At 34.7% G+C, this 24,292-nt stretch overlaps 1 protein-coding gene across 4 annotated transcripts in view; it reads left to right on the top strand.

Moving 5' to 3' along the window:
• The first annotated feature begins 3,510 nt into the window (after window positions 1-3,510).
• Window positions 3,511-24,292, top strand: part of LOC123936298 (UDP-glucuronosyltransferase 2A1) — a 67,061-nt gene continuing 46,279 nt past the window's right edge. For 2 of the 4 annotated variants that reach the window (XM_045996930.1, XM_045996934.1), the window contains exons 1-2: window positions 3,511-4,226; window positions 17,201-17,832. In XM_045996930.1, the coding sequence (XP_045852886.1) occupies window positions 3,511-4,226; window positions 17,201-17,832 (1,348 nt within the window). Of the gene's footprint in view, window positions 4,229-17,200; window positions 17,833-24,292 lie in introns of all 4 variants that reach the window. The other 2 variants (XM_045996944.1, XM_045996949.1) reach the window with 1 other exon arrangement.

The raw sequence follows: 24,292 nt of genomic DNA on the forward strand, positions 1-24,292 counted from the left end.
AAATGATTCTCACAAGTGACTACTACAGTCTTTAAGAGAGCATGGCATAATAAGAATCAATATGTCATTCTTTGGTGGGTATTTTATTTTCTTAATATTGCGTAATGGATTTTTTATGTCTATATATTTGATATTTATATATTCTAAATTTATATATATCAAATAAGTTTTATGCAAAGTCAAATTTATTTATTTAAAAAGGGATATTTAAAGTTTCTGTAAAGAAAATCCTGATGTAAAAGCTATAACCAGTTTTGGTAATGTAAATACTCTGTGTGCCCCTTTTTGTTCAATTAATTGAAGCATCTTTTATTATCATGACCTAGGATAAAAATATTTGTATATAGTAACTTCTTTTTAATTACATTAGCTTTTCCTTTGAACTCATCAAATTTCATTAATATATTAGTCATATTGTTAGCTATAATCTCCAAAAATTTTTTGGAGAGAGTAGATTAACATTTCAGTGATCCTAAGGTCAGACTAATTAAAATCACGTTTTTAGTTTTCAGAAAACAACCCGCTTAAGTCTTTATGGCCCATATAATTTCTTCATTTAGCTTTCTATTAAATTTAAGAACACAAATCAAAAATTAAACTTCAATAGTTTGAGAAGTTTCTTAATACTGTTCCATTATTTTTTTCAAAAATTGAAGTTTATTTATGATATAACACTGGTTTCCTTTATGCACATTGCTCATCACTCATGTCCAGTCACTTCAAACTCCAAGATGAGCATCAAATACCACATCTCTAATGAAAACTTCCCTATCTTCACCTCCCGCCTTCAGCTTCCAAACAACAGAAAGCAATCTCTATAAGAGCTGTGATGGATTTTACTTGTGTCATTTCATCTGAAGGCACCTGTCATTTTCTCTAGTTAGGAGAAAGAATTAAATGAGGAAGACAATAGATTTTAAATATGTCTTTTATTCCAGGTATTATGCTTGTAGATTAATCAATATTATTTTATTTATTTAAATATAACTTTTATCTTATATACTGCTTATATTATCACATAATTTGTAGTAGTTATTGAACAGTTATGCATTTTATATATTAATTGTTTCTAATTTCTATTTTATAGATGAGAAAAGTGGGTCTCATCAATATTAAGCAGCTTAATGTTAAATTAAAATTCTTTGTTTTTGATTCTAATATCTAAATTCTTATATTATCATGCTGACTTAATACTATGCTGATTTTTACTGTAGTTACATATGCAATTATCCACTGAAAGCATAAGATAGATGTAAGAATTATCTCTTTGACTCATCTTTCACTTAGCTGTGAGTTCTCTGTCTAGTAGGCACCCAATAAACCCAAATAAACTGAACAAAGACTATATTTTAGTTGTTTAAAACTGAATCTATTCTCTTGTAGTGAATAAAATGAGTAATAAAATGAGATAATAATAGTGAATTGTGAACAGTGAAACAAACAATTGTGAACAGTGAAACAACAACTGTTGTAAGGTATCCTGGCAAGTAACTCTGGATCAGGTTGACACAAGCAGCCAGAAATTTTGTGCATATTATAAAATTTTAGTATATGGAGCCTTGAATTGAAATCCATACCATGAACTGTATGATTACTCTGCCAAACTCTGAATAGTACTTTGTAAAAGTTAGTAACTATTTTAAAGAAGCAATCAGGGTTTCACTATAGATTACCTTTGGTGATAGGGGAGCTCAGAAAAAACGTCACTAAAAAATATAAGATTTCTAATTTCAACAGGTCTATTAAAACAAAAAACTCCATGCATACATGGACATATGCATACACATGCGCAATTTTCAGAGATTATTTTACTCCTGATTTGTCCTACATTACCTAGTGTGAGTTACACAGACTTATAGTGTGCATTTTATATTGTGTCAGCATGTTTGGGATACTTTATGGTTTATATGGGTAGACTCCTTACAACTGGTAAGGGGACATGACAGACTCTGATAAGACTATGTATCCTAGTGGTTAATACAGTAGACTCTGGAAGCCAAAGAGCCTAAAGGCTACTACTACCACTTGTTTTCTTATTCTACTATATGACTTTGGCAAATTACTAAACTTCTTTGAGCAATGGCTTCTTCTTTGATGTGAGAATATAGGATCTACTTCATTGAATCTTTTTTTTTTAGTAAGAAATAAATGAGCTTAACATGTAACACACTTTGCATAATGTCTGACACACAGTAAGGGCTTAATTAATACTAGAATTTATGAAAGGTTTGGTCTAAATATGTAGTAGTTGCTCCTCACACAGATCAGCTGGTTTTGAATGGCACTTTCCACAGAAGAAAGGTTGAATTAGCAATTCTCCTCAAAGACCTCCTATTGATTAGTAACATTACCCATCATCTCTTGCATATATACTTACACACAGTTTAGTCATTTACTTATAATTTTCTCTCAGTGATTATTAACACAAAATATTTTCCTAAACATGGGGTACCTGGGTGACTCAGTAGGTTAAGTGTTTGCCTTCTGCTCAGGTCATGATCTCGGGGTCCTGGGATTGAGCCCCCACATTGGGCTCCCTGCTTCACAGGAAGCCTGCTTCTCCCTCTCCCACTTCCTCTGCTTGTGTTTCCTCTCTTGCTATGACTCTCTGTCAGATAAATAAATAAATAAAATGCTTAAAAAATAAAAATAAAAAAAAATATTTTCCTGAAGTATTATTAAAGTAGTAATAAAAATTACACTTTCTCTATTTGCTTATACTTCACATTTTTATAAGTATTTTCTTTGCCATAATCTTATCTATTAATAACCAGTTACTACAGGGATACCTGGTGGCTCAGTTTTTTAAGCATCTCCCTTCAGCTCAGGTCCTGATCCCGGGATCCTGGGATCAAACTCTGCATCAGGGTCCCTGATCAGTAAGGAACATGCTTCTCCCTCTCCTCTCCATTCCCTCTCCTCCCTGTACCTGCTCTCACTACCTCTGTCTGTCTTTCTTTCAAATAAATAAATAAATAAATAAATAAATAAATAAATAAAATCTTTTAAAAAAAGAACCAATTACTACTCTAATGATATTTAATTGTTGCTAATGACATTGTATTAAATGTATTAAATATTGGAAAATCTATAGCCTTGGTATGTCTACATTTCTGAGCAAGTTCTGGCCTAATCTGATATTTCAGTACCCAGGCCTGAGTGTAGAGTTAAGATATAGAGTGACTTCAAGGAATTTAATACTAAGAATTTCACAAGTATTAGATGCAATGAAAGGTTTGAAGGATCATGTTAAAGAAAATGATCAGAGAGTGAGAATCATAACCCAAGCTAAAGCAACAGATAGAGAAGTAAGACACATGTTAGCCCAAGCCTGTAATTATCATAAAATAGGTGCTACCATGAATAATATTATTTGGTCAAGAGAAGGCTCTTAAGGGTATCAATTGTTCTGAATCAAAACTGAAAAATAATTTGCCTTTTCTTTTTGCTTGAAAAACAGAGAAATTCGTTTATGTCACATTTCATCAAGTCTTCTCATCAAGATACATCATGTTAAACAAGAACATTCTGCTGTTTTCTCTTAAGATTAGTCTCTTAGGAATCACTCTTGGTGGCAATGTTCTGATTTGGCCAATGGAAGGGAGTCATTGGCTGAACGTTAAGATAATTATAGATGAATTGATTAAAAAAGAGCATAACGTGACTGTCTTAGTTGCCTCTGGTGCACTTTTCATCTCGCCGGCCTCTAAACCATCTCTGATGTTTGAAATATATAAGGTGCCCTTTGGCAAAGAAAGAATAGAAGGAATCATCAAGGACTTTGTCTTGACGTGGATGGAAAATAGGCCATCTCCTTCAACCATTTGGAGATTCTATCAGGAGATAGCTAGAGTCCTCAAGGACTTTCACATACTGTCTAGAGAAATCTGTGATGGTGTTCTCAAAAACCAAAACCTGATGGACAAGCTGAAGAAAAGCAAATTTGAGGTCCTAATATCAGATCCAGTATTTCCTTGTGGTGATATAGTAGCTTTAAAACTGGGAATTCCATTTATGTTCTCCTTGAGGTTTTCTCCAGCTTCAACAGTGGAAAAGCATTGTGGGAAGGTACCATTCCCTCCTTCCTATGTACCTGCTATATTATCAGAACTCACCGACCAGATGTCTTTCACTGACAGAGTAAGAAATTTCATCTCCTACCGTCTGCAGGACTACATGTTTGACACTCTTTGGAAATCATGGGATTCCTACTATAGTGAAGCTTTGGGTATGTAATTTTTAAAATTAATATCTGAGTTTAAACAGAGTTTTGTATCGCCTTTTAATTTCCTTGTAGTTTTTTTTCAATCCTACATATTGATAACTATCTATTAGTATCGTTTGAGAACAGGAAGGAAGATAAAAAACAATATGCTTTGTAACTATAGTGTGTTGTTTTCCAATTTTATGGACTCAAAGATACCAGCTAAGTTCTTTTATGGATGACATATAGCAAGTTTTAAAACAGGACTGAATTCTCATTCAGATATTGCATTGACGATAGAAATTGCCTAGAAATTTCAGTGGTGAGTAGAGAAAACTGGAAGAGATTAGACTTCCTATAAATCCATTACTAATATAGCCGTGTGTGTGTGTGTGTGTGTTTAAAAACTTACATGAGTATGAATAATCTCTGATCATTGTTTCATTGTTCATATATTTCCTACTGTTTACTAGGTGCCCCCTAGGTAGGGAAGTTACAAAAAGGACTAAGATGAAGATCCTGACTTCAAGAATTTCGGTCAAGCAGAGAAGTCATACAAGAGAGGGAATATTTACAGTATGAACAATGCGTAATGAAAATATGTATAAAGAACAGAGAGTATAAAAGAGTTAGGCAGAATGTAATAGGAGAGAGTGACATTCTGAGAAACTAGAGTTGAGGTGATATAAAAGAAAAAATTTAAATAGTTAATATGAATCTTTCTGCAACACCAGGGTGGAGAAAGAAACTGTCCAATGTGGAATCTGAAAGTAGCATTATGTGTGCTGGGTTTTACTGATGATTCTTTATTTAAGAAGGTCAAAGTGCAAGGTGGGGAGGCATGAAAAAGAACAATGAAGATGTCGGGCTTGCAAAAATTAGTTAATTCAAATAAATATTTCAAAATCTCTTGTATGTCATGCTAAGCATTTTGGTTTTGTCTACTAAACAACTGAGAACAGTTTAAAGGGATGTATTATGACTAGATTGCATCTTATATAAAATATCTGGATAGATGTGGACCTGGTGTGAAAAGATGGTAGCTTACAAGCTTCTGCATAACTCCTGGAAAGATGTGGTAAGAGCATGTACTAGTGAAGTAGCTTATAAGTGGAGAAAATAATGCGGATGAGACTCCCATTGTAAGGCAATCAGGAGCACAGGCTCTTGATAAACAATTTCCACTTACAAGTGTGTGACCATGGAGAAGCAATTAATTCTCTTTACACCTGCACTTATTCACCCCATCTCTAACAGAGCTACTGTAAGGACTAAGTTAGTTAACATATAAAAGGATCTTACAATACTGTCTAGGAGCTAGAAACCATTCAATTTGCTTTAGCTGTTTATCATGAAAAATTAATAAAAGCTAATGGCTAATTGGTTAGGACATGTTAAAAGGCATGAAGAAGAGATTAAGATGATTTCTTTTGGGGTGTTATAATTGGTATATAATATGTTATTTTCTGGTGTAAAACACAATGATTCTATGTATGTATAGATAAACAAATGATCACCACAGTAAGTCTAGTTAACAATTGTGACCATACATAGTTAAATTATCTTTTCTTGTGGTGAGAACTTTTATGAGGTACTCTTCTAGTAACTTTGAATATACAATATAGTATTAACTATAGTCACCAAGCTATATATTACATCCCCAGGATTTATTTATTTTGTAACTGGAAGTTTGTGCCTTTTGACCCTCTTCATCCATTTCCCCCAGCCCTACCCTTCACCTCTAGCAACCACCAATCTGTCCTCTGTATCAGAGTTGAGGTGCTTTTTTTTTTTTTTTTGCACATTCCACATATAAATGAAATTATACAGTGTTTGTCTTTCTCTGACTTATTTCACTTAGTGTAATGCCCTCAGGGTCCATCCACATTACCATAAGTGGCAGGATTCTCTTCTTTTTTATGGTTGAATAAGTAAGAATTTATTATAATTTATAATTTTAATCTCCATTGTAGATAAAAATAATGCTGTAATGAAATGGGGATATAGCTATCTCTTAGAAATAGTGATTCTGTTTCCTTTGGGTATAATCTAGAAGTAGAATTACTAGATCATATGGTGGTTCTATCTAATTTTTTTAGGAATCTCTGCTGTTTTCCATAGTGACTGTGCTAGTTTACACTCCTGTCAATAGTGCACAAGGGTTCCCCTGTTTCCATATCCTTGCCAATACTTGTTATACCTTGTCTTTTTGATAATAACCATTCTAATAGGTGTGAAGTCATTGACAACACAGGAAACAACAGATGTTGGTGAGGATGCAGGGAAAGGGGAACTTTCTTACACTGTTGGTGGGAATGGAAAATGGTACAGCCACTTGGGAAAACAGTATGAGGTTTCTCAAAATGTTAAAAATAGAGCTACCCTATGACCCAGCAAATGCACTACTAAGTATTTATCCAAAGGGTCCAGAAATACTGATTCAAAGGGTCACATGCACCCTGATGTTTTTAACAACATTATCAACAATAGCCAAATTATGGAAAGACCCCAAATGTCCATATATATATAACTGAGCCATCAAAAGGAATAAAATATTGCCATTTGCAGCAACATGGATGGAGTTAGAGTGTATTTTGGTAAGTGAAGTGAGTCAGTCAGAGAAAGACAAATGCCATATAATTTCACTCATATGTGGAATTTAAGAAACAAAACAGATGAACATAGGGGAAAGGAAAAAAAGGGAAGGAAACAGCCCATAAGAGACTCTTAACTACAGAGTACAAACTGAAGGTTGGTGGAGAGGCAGTGGGCAGGGGATGGGCTAAATGGGTGATGGGTATTAAGGAGGGCACTTGTGATGAGCACTGGGTGTTATATGTACGTGATGAGTAATTGAATTCAACTCCTAAAACCAATATTACATTATATGTTAGATAACTGGAATTTAAATAAAACTTAAGAAAAATCAATCAATAAATAACAGGTGTGAGATGATATCTGGTTGTGGTTTTGATTTGCATTTCCCTGATGATGAGTGATGTTGACCCCTATTCATGTACCTGTTGACCATTTGTCTGTTATTTGGAAAAATCTCTATTCATGTCCTCTAGCCTTTTTTTTCTGCTATTGTGTTATATGCGTTTTTATATACTTTGGATATTAATCTCTTATAAGATGTATGATTTGTAAATATTTCCTCCCATTTGGCAGGTTGCCTTTACATTTGTTGATGGTTTTCTTTGCTATGTGGAAGCCTTTCAGTTTGATGTAGTTGCAATTGCTTATTTTTCTTTTGTTATCTTTGGTGTCAAATTCAAAACATCATCTCCAAGACTGATGTCAAGGAGCTGACCACCTATATTTTATTCTAGGAGTCTTACAGTTTCAGGTCTTATTGATCAAGTCTTTAAATCATTTTCAGTTAGTCTTTGTGTGTGGTGTAAGAAAGTGATCCAGTTTCATTCTTCTGCATGTAGCTGTCCAGTTTTCCACTTATTTTTTTTTTAATTTTATTTATTTATTTGACAGAGAGAGAGATCACAAGTAGGCAGAGAGGCAGGCAGAGAGAGAGGAAGAAGCAGGCTCCCTGCAGGGCCCGATGTGGGGCCCTATCCCAGGACCCAATGCGGGGCTCGATCCCAGGACCCTGAGATCATGACCTGAGCCGAAGGCAGCGGCTTAATCTACTGAGCCACCCAGGCGCCCCTGCCAGTTTTCCACTTATTAAAGAGGCTGTCTTTCCCCATTGTGTGTTCTTGGCCTTTTTATAATGACTTAATTGACCATATAAGTGTGGTTTCTTTGGCTGGGATTGTTAAAAGAAGCATTACTTGTGGGGCACCTGGGTGGCTCAGTGGGTTAAGCCTCTGCCTTCATCTCAGGTCATGATATCAGGGTCCTGGGAACCAGCCCCGCATCGGGCTCTCTGCTCATCAGGGAGCCTGCTTCCCCCTCTCTCTCTGCCTGCCTCTCTGCCTGCCTGTGAGCTCTCTGTCAAATAAATAAATAAAATATTTTTTAAAAAGAAGCATTAATTATAATTGGCTCATCCTCTTCTCCGGGTATGCTAAATACTTGTCCCCAAATTCAAAAATATATGTTTCTCTCCTGGGATATAAATGAAATCTGAGCTGTTCTGTTATTCAAAGAAAATAAGCATAGTTACTATACTGATTATACACTAGCTTACAAAGATAGAAGTGAATGGTCAATATTGTAGGGCTAAAACTTGATCTTAAAAATGAAGAAAACAGATGAAGAAATGGCAATTTTATGAGGTAATCAAGCTGTCAGGATCTGCAAAAACTCTCTAATCTGCTCATAGGTGTAGTAAACAGAGACGACTGAATATGTGCAGCATCTATGTTAATGAAATAGAGGAGTGTGTTCATAACACTTTAGTCACGACATAGGTTTACATTTTTATCTCATTACTTACGTTTTTATGAACGACTTGTTCTCAATCTTGGAATAATAATTATCATGATCACAGTGCTTCTTATTCATATTAGTGACATTATTCCCCAGATAAACCTTACTCATGCTGGCAGTCTCAGAATCACATGTTCTGTTGTATTGTGCTTGTAAGTGAATACTGGTAATGAAACCACACCATTTTTCCCAGTCACAAGACATGAGACTAATCTTTCTTAACAATTTGTTCATGGGAATGTAATGAAGTTTCTAAAAATCTTCTTATCCTCTGATTTTGAAAATATCATGTTTCTAATCAAATTACACTCTTTTGACTTAAAATGACTATTTAAGTTTGTTTTATGAACGATATTCTTATTGATGTCAGGGACATGAGCACTCAATGAACACTCATATTCAAAGCACCAGGTAAGAAACAAAAGTACTGAAGAGACAGAGTGATTTATTTTCATGAAGCCTTTGTACATGTAGAATGATAAATGAAAATGATAAATGGAACTGACTTTTAAAAATCACTTCTTTCCAATGTATAACTTGATTTTTTTTTTTTTTAATGTTCTAAACAAAGTCATTGCAATGAACCCATATCCACTCAGGTCTCAAATTGTCACACCTGAGTAAATAAGTAGGACAACTTTCTGTAAGATTACTTTTCTGCAGTGGAATGCAATAATCTGAGAATGAGTCTTTAATCTCTGCTAATTGCTAGGAATCAGATATTATAATGCCTAAATGTTTCTTTTATTTCAGCATTTGGGTATTTGGTTCAAACTCATGGTTCAAAATCATGATAGCAATAACAGTATTTATTGATTTCTTCCTGTGCACTAGACACTGTAATAAGCCCATCACATGTTATATCTCTTAATTTTTGCAATGAATTTGTGAAGAGAAAACTATTACAGATGAGATTATTGAGGTTGTGAAATATCAATTGCTAAGATAAAATTATATAGTGACTAGTAGGAGAAAATATTTTCAGATGAAATTCAGATACCAAAACTGCTAGAAAATTTTTTTCTCTTTTTTAAAATTACGAGTGTAAATCCATCAATTATTCAGAATATTTTAGGTTTAAACATTCTCAGTTACTTTTCCTCTTCCTAGATTTAGCTTTTGAAGTCTGCTGTTCTATTACTTATTTATATTAAATTTGCTAACTGGAGTTTAATTGGTTTGTGTTATCACTACGTAACTTGCTGTTTCTTTAGGCAAAAGTTTCCACTTGACTGTTGCTTGGGGCGAGTTGCCTGAGGATAGGTATCTGGTCCTAACAGAGCTTAAAACGCTGTGCTTAACTGAAAGTAAGAAAAGTCTTCGGCAGACTTCAGATATGTTTATTTAAAGTTGAACCAGGTAAATTTTGTTTTCATATACATATTAACAACAAAAAAACCCACCAAAATTTGGAAACATTTAAGAAAAAAAATAATGTAGCATTTTAATGCCAGTAAAAATATTTATAATCCATAAACATTACCTATTGCTATCAACAGTGATATCCTTTGGCCAGTATAGAAACAAACAGCTTTTTTTATGTGAATAATCTTTATACGCTAGATTTATATGAATACATAATGTATTATTACACATAAATAATTAGATGATTGCTCTCTAAGAATTAACACCATCTATAAAAAATAGCAGACTTTCCTTTAAATATATTAAATAGAAAAAACAACACATCTTCAAAAAGTTATGACTATAATATTCAGATCTTTACATGAACTAAACACTGATCAAAGGTAATTAACATAAAATAAAGTGCTAGAAATGAAACAAATGTGAATGTGCATATCCCCAAAGTGCTTGATTTCCAGTAGTCATTTTAAAGGAGAGAAAAATGTATTGGGGTTCTTTACCTGAAGAGTACTACATATTAATTTAGGACTTTTTTCCCCCTCTTTCTTCCCAGTCTTTTTCTTGCTCCCTCTATCTTCTCTTCCTTCCTTTCTTCCTCTATTTTTTGATGTAAATTAATTTTGTTTGGTTAGAATCTTTCAAATGACCTCTGGTAGCATCCCCTTTTTCATAAAGACCCATGAGTGGGAGGACAGCCATAAGCATGCCATCCAGGATGGAATTTGCTATGGGACATGCACAATTTCAAGGGCACTGTCACTTTTTGCTGTCACTCAATGAAAGGGAATGGAGGTGATCATTTTTATGGAAATAATTTTGAATTTTCTATGTGTGTATTTCTTAAGTCACTTGTGAACCTTGGTACTGAATACATTGTTAGTAACATACCATTTTTTTAAAAGATTTTATTTATTTATTTAAGAGAGAGAGAGAGAGAGAGAGAGAGAGCATGCACAAGCAGGGGGAAAAGCAGGCAGAGCAGGCAGAGGGAGAAGCAGGCTCCCTGCAGAGCGAGGAGCGGATGAGGGACTTGATCCTTGGACCCTAGGATCATGACCTGAGCTGAAGGCACCAACTGAGCCACCCAGACATCCCATAACATATCATTTTTGATGTGCCTCAATATTGAGCATGACTGACACCTATAGAGGAACTTGTGGTGTTTAGGAATACCTGCACCAAAACTCGGGCACCATAGAGGACCATTATCTGAGAAGCAGAAGAAAGGAAGTGCATCTAAGTGATAAGATCTGTTTAAACTGTAGCTTTTAAAGTAAGAGTCTCTCCTTACATTATCATATATAGTTAACGTTTATTGAGCAAGGATGATGTTTCAAATAATGTATGCAAATTTTTTTTTCATTCAGTCCTCACATCTACAAGAAACAGGCACCACCATTCTCTACCATTTTGAAGGCTGAGAATCTTGCCTGAGGTACAATGAAGAAAGTGGTGAAGCATTTGATGCGAAACCCTGAGCTAAAAGAAAATTCTAAAAAGATACTCCGTTAATATACAATAAAACAAAGGGGAAGAAAAAGTACATTTACATTTTCTTTTTTTTTTTTAGTTCCTTGAATGCATTTAGTTAATGCATTCTTGAAAGCTTAAATGCTGCCTCCAAGCGCTTTTTTTTTTTTTAATTTTTATTTGTTTATTTACAGCATAACAGTGTTCATTGTTTCGGCATCACACCCAGTGCTCCATGCAGTACGTGCCCTCCTCATTACCCACCACCTGGTCCCTCAACCTCCCAACCCCCCCACTCCCCCGCCACTTTCTAATTGGTGCTCTCTCACATGTGGCACAGCTCGCTGTGGCCAGTTTAGGAGCCCACGTCTAAGAAAAACTCCCCACAGATCTACCCGCTGGGCTTGAGTCCTGGGAGGGAGACAGGATAAAAGCTTTAGAGCTGAAAGGGGCTTCAGCCATCTCACAGGAGACAGGGCCAGCAGGAACTCCCAGTAGTACAATCCTCTGAAAGGCAGCTGTCGTTCTATCTGCCCAAATGACAAATGCATTTGCCCTCTGACCCAGCAATCCCACCAGAAGGAGTTTATCCTACAGATAAACCTGCAAACACTATACTAACACAAATGCGAAAAAATGTAGCAGAAACTGTGCTGTGCAGAGGGGTGCATGGGAACTCTGTGCTTTCTGCTCAGTTTTTTTTTAACTGTTCCTATTAATAATTTTTAAAAACCACCTAGAACTTATGAAAAGCAAAAAAAGGCAGCTTTGAAACCAACCTGTTTCACATGCAGTAACCTGTAGGCCTGAGGCTTCAGTGTTCACAGCCAGATTCAGACCACCCCCCTCCGCCCCCCGTGCAGCACGCAGACCTCCGTGTCCTTCCTCTGCATATGTTGTGGTTTTGGTTTTTTTGTTTTTCATTTTCTTAAGTAGGCTCTACGCCCACAGTGGGGCTTGAACTCATGACCCTGAGATCAAGACCTGGGCTGAGATCAAGAGTCAGAGGCGCAACTGACAAGCCATCCAGGCGCCCCCTGCATGTACTTTGTCGAGGGGGAAGAACTTTCTCTTCCATTTATTCCATTTAGGAAATGTATTTTGTACCACATGGGACTTAGACTATTTATGTGGATAAATTCTGCAAAATGAATTTTGTATTTTTTCAAGACAAAAAAGCAACTTGTTAAATAAAATTGAAATGTTGAAATTCAAAAAAAACAAAAATTGGTGAGAGAGCACCAATTAGAAAGCGCTTGGAGGCAGCATTTAAGCTTTCAAGAATGCATTAACTAAATGCATTCCAGGAACTAAAAAAAAAAAGTTGAAGCTCTAATGCGAAGCTAAAACTCTAAGCTTACTAAGGAGTTGATTATGTTTTGAAAAACAGTATGAAAGGTGGTTTCCAAGCCATCTTTGTGACATCTTTATGGCCTTTGGGACAACCTCCCAGTCCCAGAGACAATGAGAAATGAATTCGCATAGTTAAATTCTAGCCATTCATTGAAATGCTTACAGGAAAAGGAGACCTTTAACTCATGGTATGTCGTTGGGGGAAAAATTGTAAGAACTTACATACAAAAATGTTTTAAGGATTCCCAATTCAAACTGATAGCATTTTGTATATTTTAAAGAACTTTAATCTTAGTTTCATACAGATGAACTACACATTTTCAAACTAGTGTTATGTACACTGTTAAACAACACAAATTCAACTGAGTAAATTTGAATATCTAATCGGCTTTATTAAAGGATTCAGAGATAAGACGCATCTCATCTAGCAAGTAGAGGGGAACTCTGTAGAGCTGTAGAAAAGGAAGATTTAAACAGAGCGTATTGGAGGGCATCACTGGCAAAGAAAACAATGTTTTAGGCAAAATTTCTTTCCTAAGAGGAAGAGAAAAGTCAGCTGATTACCTCTTAAGGTTGACCAGGAAATTCCAGTTGGCAGGTAAATGTTATATGCCTGGGGGAAGGCGGAGGGTTGAACCTGCAGGTAGATTAGATATTAAATCTTGGTTTACTGATATGGGACATTAACATAACTTTGTTTTGGGCATGTGCCTCTTTTATAAACAACAAAAATTTTATTAAATACGATTCTGAGAACTTTATATCTGTTTTATTACCATTTGGAGTACTTCCTTTCAAAGCAAGCAGAGTAAGAATGAGAACGTGACTCAAAGTATAAGGACAATATTCTAGTTGGTGCAAACTTTCTCTGGCTGACTTATTTTTCATTCATGCTACTCACATACTGATGTTTCATAGATGTATTTAAAATATTATTTTCTAGACTCTCTATGTTTAAGATGTCATATTATCAAATACTCACAATTATAAAATGTAATGGTTTTCTAATTTTTGTTATTATAAACTTTATTTTACATTTTAAAAAGTAGAAAATAGAAGAAAGAATATTGGGCTGGGAACTGGAATACTTAGGCATTCCTAGCTACTGCCACTTACTAGCAATACAACTTTGAGGTTATTTAAAACTTTCTTGATCTGTGTTCTTATATATAAAAGATGGAGTTGGACAAACCGAACTCGTGCTCTTTCCAGAATGCCAAACCCACTATACTCTTACTCACTTCTTACTCAGAAAGCTATTAGGGAACTCATGAAGCAACAAACATGAGACCGTTTTAAATCACTGAAGTTCATTTTTGTCACAAAATCGGGCATATTTGGCAGGAGTTATTATTTTTCCCACTGATGGAAGTCAAAATCTAAGATTATGGGGCACCTGGGTGGCTCAGTGGGTTAAGCCTCCGCCTTCGGCTCAGGTCATGATCTCAGGGTCCTGGGATCAGGGCCCTCATCGGGCTCTCTGCTCAGGAGGGAGCCTACTTTTCTCCCTGTCTCTCTCTGCCTGCCTCTCTACCTACTTGTGATCTCTCTCTCTCTCTCTGTCAAATAAATAAAATCTAAAAAAAACATAAGTAAATAACAAAAACAAATATAAAAGATTATACCTACATATGTCCCCAAACATAATTTATTTTTTATCTTCTTAAAATGTTTGAATTTACAATAATATATTTCAGGCATACAGGGAAGTGGGGAATGGATATAACAGACATCTACATTGGCACAGGCAAAATTAAACACTGTAACACCTAAGTATATTCTGAAAACAAAAAACAAATATGTTAGCTATTAATAAATTCTATTATCTGCAAGTTCTCTTCAGTAAATTAGATAATTATGTTACTGTCCTGAAAAGGCCACTTAAAAGGTGGCAAATGGACTCCTTGAACTCTTCTTTCTTCTTTTATTAAGAGGGTACATTAGGACTGCCTACATATATTCGATTTGGGGATGTACTTAGATAAGCTTTTAAGTGCCAATATAACTATTGCTAATGAAAAATCCCTAATTAATTATTATATTCTACTTAAATGGACCTCAATAATTGGACAAATCGAAGAATCATATAGATAAACTTTTGATTATGCCTTATATGATGTTGTGCTTTGTCCCTTTTTTATTGGAAGGCCATGACAGCAACAGAATTATGAAAATACATGAAATTCTTCTCACTACACTTATTTTAATGGTCATGGGGATTACTCATACTCTTCTTCTCTTGCTGTTGTGCTTCAAAATCTAATTAATTTCAAAAGTAAAGACATTATATTCAAATTGAAGGTGACTTTTGAAAGGACACAAATGCAACAATTCTAAAACCATCATTTCTCTATCTCTTCTTCTCCTTTTTCTGTCTTTCTGGTCTTTTTGTTACTCAAAGGCCTGTAATTAGTCGGTTTAAGGGCAACAGAGTATGAAAAGAAAACAAATCACTTAATTTCCATTCTCAACTCCTGGTTTCTATCCTTTTAATCACATTATTTGTTCTTATTTTCTCTTTTTAATGGCAACTCTTAGCTTCTTTGATTTCCTTAACTTTTAAAATAGCATCAGTATATAGTTGCCCTTATAGAGTTTGGCATTTACTAAAAATCTCAACAGACAGATATCATTATATCTGTGTCTAGCTGGTCATTCTGTAGCTAACCTGTTGGTTTACTGATCAATCTTCAGGCAAATTTATTAAACTACATTACTAAACTTTTCCTTTGAACTAAACAGTTTACAAAGCAACTTTGCAGATATTATTGCTAATCCACAAAGTAATATAACATCACTCTCTCTCATTTTTGCATGAAAAAACCAAGGCTGAAAGGTTCCAGGTAATATTCCAGGGTCACAAATCTTGTAAAAGAATAGTTTTTTAATCTGGGGTGATTGAACTCTAGTATCCACCCAATTTAAGCCACTACATAGCTCTGAATGAAAAAGCGTGCGACTTCTTGTGGTGCTAGACCCTATTTTCTTAATTTGTGTATGAAAATATCATATGAAAGAAAATGAGGGGCGCCAGTGTGGCTCAGTGGGTTAAACCGCTGCCTTCGGCTCGGGTCATGATCTCAGTGTCCTGGGATCGAGTCCGGCATCGGGCTCTCTGCTCAGCAGCAAGCCTGCTTCCCTCTCTCTCTCTCTGCCTGCCTCTCTGTCTACTTGTGATCTCTCTCTGTCAAATAAATAAATAAAATCTAAAAAAAAAAGAAAGAAAGAAAATGAAAAATTCCCTGCAAAGAGGAGATGATTATCAATATGCTTTATCAGAAAAGAAAACGCTCCTCTGACAAATGTGTGAAATTTGTTCTATAATCCAATGAATTGAAAATATCTTGTAATCTTTGAGAAAATCTCTTCTAAGTGAAGGTTGTTTCTAGTTTTTCTTCCTAAATATGAGCCATGGAGAAGTAATAATAACGCTTGTCATTGTGCATTGCCAAAGCTTCTAAAACTTACAAAGATGAGGCATAAGACCATGGAAATCTAGCAATTCTCAAATGATGTTATGATAATAGTCTCAGTTGCCCTATTTTGTAATATGTTTTGGGATATGCAACTCAATATTAATTTCATTATCTATGAAATACAGCAAGTAATGTATGATGCACAAGACTCTGGAAAGGACTGAATTAGACAATATAAAAATGCCTTGAGGGGCGCCTGGGTGGCTCAGTGGGTTAAGCCTCTGCCTTCTGCTCAGGTCATGATCTCCTGGGATCCAGCCCCACTTCGGGCTCTCTGCTCAGCAGGGAGCCTGCTTCCTCCTCTCTCTCTGCCTGTCTCTCTACCTACTTGTGATCTGTCTTTCTCTGTGTCATATAAATAAATAAAATCTTTTAAAAATTGCCTTGTAATAAGATATCCAACTTAAAGTTACTATAAGTTTTAAGACAGTGGTTTTAGCAGTAACAAGTGGTATTATTTTTTGTTTAACCTAATTTTAGGAAAGATAAATTAAAGATACATTTTATAATTATTTATAATTTATATATATTATATATAATTATACATAAATAATTATATATAATTTATTATTATTATCACCGAGTACATAGACACCAGACTTATAACTAGACTTCTTTTGCTTTCAAATAGGATTTGATTTACTTCTGTTGTTAGAATAATAATATTATTGCATATAATGGTTTGAATTATATTAGTTTCCTTTTAATCTATAGATCAAGTGACTTATGAATGAGTATACCCATCACATTAAACATCATTTATTTGAAAAAAAAATCTACCTAAATAAACTTTGGAAAATTTCTTTTTATCTTAAAAGATCTACAGTAGGATGGTTTTCATAATGGATATCACCATGCTTAAGAAGTTTGTCCAGCTGCTGATTTTCAATTTGACTTTGACTCAAATTGTTCTAAGTGGAAATGTGCTAATTTGGCCAACGGATGGTAGTCATTGGTTAAATATTGAGATCATTCTAGAAGAGCTGATTCAAAGAAATCACAATGTGACTGTACTGGCTTCATCAACAACTCTATTAATCAACTCTAACTCTGATTCTCCCGTGAATTTTGAGGTGATACCTGTCTCCTATACGAACAGCAATATAGATTCCTTAATTGAACATATGATAATGCTGTGGATGGACCACAGACCAACTCCTCTCACACTCTGGACTTTCTATAAGGAACTAGGAAATCTTCTAGATACTTTTTTCCGAATCAATGTACAAATCTGTGATGGAGTATTACACAATCCCCAGTTAATGGCAAGACTTCAGAAAGGTCGTTTTGATGTGTTAGTGGCAGATCCAGTAACTATCTGTGGGGACCTGGTTGCTCTGAAATTAGGAATTCCATTTGTATACACATTGAGGTTCTCTCCAGCCTCCACAGTTGAGAGACATTGTGGGAAAATCCCAGCTCCTGCCTCCTATGTACCTGCAGCTTTGTCAGAGCTCACTGACCAGATGACCTTCGGTGAGAGGGTTAAAAATACTATCTCTTATCCTCTGCAAGACTACATATTTCAGTCCTACTGGGGAGAATGGAATTCATACTACAGTGAAGTTCTAGGTAAGTCTCTAAAATATTCTCTTAGTAATGTCTCCAGATACCCCATTTATTCTTGCTAGTAAAACAGTAAATGTTTTAAAACTCTGTCCCACTGCACATGCCAGGCTGAGGTAAATATACTTACTATATATAATACTCTCATACAAGATGATTCTTTTTGGATAAATTTCTTAAAAATGTAATGGTGGTATTAATATGAATGCTAGTGCTTCACTGCAAACAAACTTGTCCCTATTTAGACAATGGCTTTTCAATGAGTAAATCGACCTTCAAATATAAATGAAAGTGCCTTTACTTAGATGAATTACGGTACTGCTAAAAAATACCTGGCAAACATTTTGAAGTGATGCATGACTTCCTTTCCCTCCTTCATTTTCATTCTTTTCTTTGTCTGCAGAAAACTTCAAAAAGCCTAGGATTAGGCATTAGAAACCTGAGCTAATAACCTCCCGCATTTCTCACTCTCTCTCGTCCTGAGGCTCCTTGGGTGTTAGACTAGCTCCTCATCTCCAGCTTAATTTCTCTTTATCCTTGGGTAATCCTCAAGTTTCCTTTTCTCACACGTTCCTATGAGGATCAAGTAAATAATGCAAACAGCTTTAGAGGGTTGTTTATCTTTCTGATTCTCATGAACCTTCCTTCATTTTTCTATTTTCTTCTCTCCTGAAGTTTTTTTTTCTCTCTAGATTTATTAGTAGTAAGCACCAGGTATATTAATTAACAGCAGAAATTAACCGTTGATACTACCAATGGTACTTTCTCACAAGTATAATCTACAAAATATTGTCCTTTACATCCTTTCAGCCCTCCTCCCTCCCACTCTTTATTTTCCTTTCTTTCTCCTTCCCCTCTTCTCTCCCTCCCTCCCTTCCTCTCTCCCTTCTTCCCTTTCTTCTACCACGCTTTCTTTGTATAAAAAATAAAAGTACTTATTGAACACCAACTCGTTACCTGCCACTTTTCTAGGTACAGTTGGCAAAACAGATCAAAATCTCTGATTATTTTACTACATAGGGTATATCACAGTAGTGTATATGCTATGTATATACGCTATGTAGTAAAATAAGAGGAGGAGGGTTACACTTTTAAACACAGTGGCTAGGGAAGGTCTCAAATGGTGACATTCAAATGAAGACCTGAGGGCAGTGAGTGTGAGAGCCATTGGGATCCCTGGAGGAAAAGCATTACAGACATCCATAAGAACAAGTGGAAAGATCTGCAACAAGTCATAGAAGCTGGAATATCCTCACTGTAACGTGACCTTAATCTTACATTTCACAAGCAGAATTTGTGTATATATTTTTTCTTTCCTGGATTTTGGAATATTCTTCACCCAATTTTTCATCACTTAAACTTTTAAATTTCTTCATGGAGTTGTCTAGATGGAAGATGTTAAACATACCACACATATGTAAATTAAAAATATGCAAGATAATTGAAATTTGTATATACAATTAAAGATATGGTAATTAGAATTTTGAAAGTAAAATGTGTTTTTATACTCACTATAATGTCACTTAACTATATTTTATTTTTCTTTGGACTCCAAATTTCATAAGCCTCAATGACATATTTTGATTTAAATTCAGATTTTTTTTCCCAAGACATTTGATATATATGTGCTGCCAAAGCGAGCACTTCCCAAGACATTTGAAATGTGTCCTATAATAGTTGTGTCTGCCCATAGGTGCATCACATACCAACTACTGCAGGTATTGAGTGAGATAAGTCTCTATTCCTTAAGTAAGAGGATTACAAAAAGTAAGATGGTGAAGGTTCTTGGAAAGCACATGAGGTTCTGGGTTCAAGTTCCATTTGCTGTGTAATTTCAGGCAAGTGATTTAAACTCCGAGTCACAACATTTCTACATTTTTAAAAGGGGGTAATTATTTTACTGTACTCTCTGGGATGATCATATGGTATATGGGTATGCTATGTCAGTTATAAGGAATTGTACTTATGTTAAATGTTGTTTACTGCAAACTACATAAGAACTCTGAAATGACAAAAGCCCAAAGTTTGAAGCTTACTAAGTAGTCAGTAAGATAAACAAAGAATAAAGGGCCTCTGGAATGTACTAACTCCAGATTATATAATGTATGGAAAAGCCTTTGTAAAACAGAATGTTCTTGTCTTCTCATTTTCACAGGATCATGACCTAGTTTCAGAAATCCCATGTCCCGAGAAATTAGATATCATACTTACTTCAATCATTTATGCTCCTCATGTTACTAAACATACTTGAACAACAAACATTGTCTTGCATATTTTATTTCCAATTGAAGTGTTGGGAATAGAATAATCCAATTTGTCTTTGATTGCAAGTACATTCTTAAAGTATTAGTGACACCTGGTAGCTGTAAACCGAGAGTGAAGTAGGTCAGGTACCTTCCATTTAATATTATTATCAAACAGAGGAGAACACAGGAAATTTAATAACATCAGATTTCAGGAGAGTTTCCATCTCCATATTTATTCTTTATTTCTCTGGGAAAAATCAACTAGAAAAATAGCATGTTTAAGTGTGGTTAAGAAAAATCCCAAATATCTCTATTGAAGGAAACAAATAGGTTAGAAGGAAATAATCTAACTGTACTGGTTAAAAATCCTGTTTTACTTGCCAGTGAGATCTTAAATTTAATGGATGAAGCAAATTAAAATTCATCAATTCAATTTTAAATGTGCTTCTAACACCTAATGGAACAGGCCTATCTGGAAATATGACAATCATTGCTATTCATATAAGGGAGTGAATCTCTAATTAATCTTGTTCAAGCCCAGTGTTCTGCAGGGTGCCTTCAAAATGCACCGAGCTCGATCTCTCCAGCCTCTGAGCGATCTGCTGACTGGCATGTAGCTAGCTCTAATGTGGATAGGATTTGGGACTTGCCTTCACTACAGCTATAGGACACGCCTTCACATAAGGCTTCTAATTCCTTCTCACATGCAGTTTTCCTGGGGTCAGTGCTGTAAGGTTTTTAAAATTCTGTGTAACCTATCTTTTGAAGTAAGACCTAAATCCCAATTTTACAGCTTACTGAAGTTTCACAGCGTGAACCTACCCCTGCAACCAGCACCCAAATCAAGAAACAAAAAATTATACCCAATGCCTCTTTCTCCTCACACCAGTCCCTACAACTCCTAAGAATAATCACTTAACTTATAACACTACAGATTAATTTTGCCTGATTTTAAACTTTGTATCAATGAACCACACATTTTGTACTCTTTTGTATTTTGTTTCTTTTGCTAATGTTTTTTATATTCACCCAAGTTGTTACATAGAGGTATAGTTTGTTCATTCTCAGAGTTATGTAGATTCTATTGAATTAACATACTACATTTTATTTATCCATTTTGCTGTTGATAAACGTGTAGACTATCCTGGTTTGGGCTATTTATGATAAACATTGCTATGAACATTCTTGTACATGTCTTTTGGTAAGTATGCTTGTGTCATACTAGGTGTATATATATACTAGAGTATACATTTGTTTACTTTTAGTACATACTGCTAAAATCTAGTTTCTCAAGTGCTCGTGCCAATCAATAATCCCATCAGACATTTACTAGGATTCCAATTGTTCTTCATTCTCACTAACACTTAGTAGTTATTATCTTTTTGTCTTTTGAAAAAAATTATAACCTTGCTATTGATGTGTAGGGTCATCTCATTTTTAGAAAAAGATCAGGAGCGAATTTATACATGGTAAAAGGAAGTGCATTAAGTATACAGTGTGATTTGTTTTGTCAAATATATGTATTTCTTTAACCAGCACATCAAACAATTTCTGGGATCCCTTTTCTAAAAAAGCTGCTCTCCAGACCTTTTCAAATTCAGTAATTCCTACCACATAGTTTTCGTTCTTCATTCTGATTCGTTTCCATTTTCCTTTTGTGGGCTTTTAAAATTCATTCTCTAATAAGTTTAACTCTAAAAGTAACATGATTACATTGTCACTCATATTCAGTTTGTGCTCCATCAAGCAGCTCTGATCTAGCTCTATTCAGTGATTCTGTAGCTAATGCCCTTGCTAACTGCACCATTTTTGCTATTAACTTAATAAATAGCTACTCTTAACTAAACACCTACCAAGAGCTTTCATTGATACAATGCATGCATTATTACTAATCCAACACACAAGCTAAGAATGATCATTATCTCTTACCTTGGAGCCATCAAAATTCAGAAAGATTAAGCTACTTTGCTAAAATCACCAAATATGTAACTGAACCAGAGAAGACCCTATGTATATTGAATCTACTACATAAAGAAATTCACATTCCCAGCAATAATGACCAGTCCATAATTTCCAGGATTTTAATTTGAGAAGTCACAGATAGGGAAAAGAAAAAAACAAAGTCTGTCTGCCCATCTCCCATTGTTTGCTTGGTGAGCTGGTGTTTCCTGTGAACATTTTCTCACCCAACTTTCTTGAGGGCACTGCTGTGACATTATTTCAACTTTATAGACATTTTTTGTTTTTCAAGTTAAAAATCTTTAAATATTTTGGTGCAAACTGTCTCTTTTGTCACAGAGAATTTTGTGGTCCTGAGTTTTGTCTTTAGGGAATGACATACAAGTCCTGGGTACCCTTGGCCTCTCCTGCTTGCTTATGGTATTATAGAAACAATCTTAACTATCTCTTGAGGAAGAAAAGACTAGTGTTATTTGCATTGGCATACAAGTAAGTGCAACTATTTGGTTTAAACTGACCTATTTTAAATTTTAATTTAAAGTTAAAATTTGGTTTAAACTGACCAATTTAAAATTTTAATTTTAAATTTTAATTGTCACCATTCCAAGGATATATTATTATTTTAAAAAATCATCTGTGTGTCTTTTGGAGTGTTTACCAATGTTTCTTATATAGGTTTTACATACTTGTTAAATTTCAGCCAACTGATTTGTTTTGTTATTGGCCTTATAAATGGGTTCCCTCTTCCTTTTCTTTTCCATTAGTCATAGTTTGTATACATAAGTTCTAGTTACCATTCAATTTCAATTTCATATCCTGGTATTTGTCCATATTATCCTATGCTTTACAGTAGTTATCCAGACACATGTTCATTAAACTGATACTAGAAATAAATTACATCTCCCTTTATAATTCTTATGTCACTGGTCACCTTCTCTTGTCTAATTTTACTTCTGATAAAATCAGACTTATTTAATAATAATGAAGATAGTTGCCTTCATCTTTTATTTTAAAATTTAGTTGAAATGACTAAATTTTATTCATTAATTAACTTGCTTGTTTATGAGCCATATGAAGAAAATATCAATGACTTAATTTCTATTACACTTAGCATTTTCTTTTGTAAATCAGAACTGCGTCAAGTTTTGTCAACTTCTTTTTCCACCTATGGCAAGATATATTTGATTTTCTGGGCAAGTTAATAGATGAATTATATGAATAGATTTCCTATTACTGAATTATTTCTGGAATGATTTTATAATAATTTTTGTATAAATCATTGATATTTTGCCAGGTACATTTTTATTGATAGATGAAAGGCTGGATAGAAATAGAATAAAAAATATTACACTTGTGTGCAATCTCTTTAAGATTTTAGACCCATATTATAGACAGTTCATGAAAATAACCTTTGTTTCCCTTCTTTTTTGTGCTTGTAAAACTTCTAAAACTTTTTAATTTTTTTATTTATTTATTTTTTTATTAGCCATTTATATTTTTATTTATGTATCTTTTTTTTCAGCATAACAGTATTCATTGTTTTTGCACAACACCCAGTGCTCCATGCAAAACGTGCCCTCCCTATTACCCACCACCTGTTCTCCCAACCTCCCACCCCTGACCCTTCAAAACCCTCAGGTTGTTTTTCAGAGTCCATAGTCTCTTATGGTTCGCCTCCCCTTCCAATTTTTTTTTTTTATAAACATATAAGAAATGAAATCTTGCCATTTGCGACAACGTGGATGGAACTAGAGGGCATCATGCTTAGTGAAATAAGTCAATCAGAGAAAGACAGCTATCATATGATCTCCCTGATATGAGGACATGGAGAAGCAACATGGGGGGTTAGTGGGATAAGAGAAGAATAAATGAAACAAGATGGGATTGGGAGGGAGACAAACCATAAATGACTCTTAATCTCACAAAACAAATTGGGGGTTGCGGGGGGGGGGGGAAGTGGGGTTGGGAGAGGGGGAGGGGGTTATGGACATTGGGGAGGGTATGTGCTATGGTGAGTGCTGTGAAGTGTGTAAACCTGGCGATTCACAGACCTGTACCCTTGGGGATAAAACTTTTTTATTTTTGATATTTTAAAGTTTAGTACAATTTTCTGTTTTTTCTCCAGATTTACTGAGATATAATTGACATATAATACTGTACAAATTTGTGTACAAAGTAATCTTTTGATAGATGAATATATTGTGAAGTGACTACAACAATAAAGTTAGTTAACATTTCTGTCACCTCATATAGCTACAGTT

This window comes from Meles meles, chromosome 2 (assembly GCF_922984935.1).
Source record: "Meles meles chromosome 2, mMelMel3.1 paternal haplotype, whole genome shotgun sequence".
NCBI classification, from domain to species: domain Eukaryota; kingdom Metazoa; phylum Chordata; class Mammalia; order Carnivora; family Mustelidae; genus Meles; species Meles meles.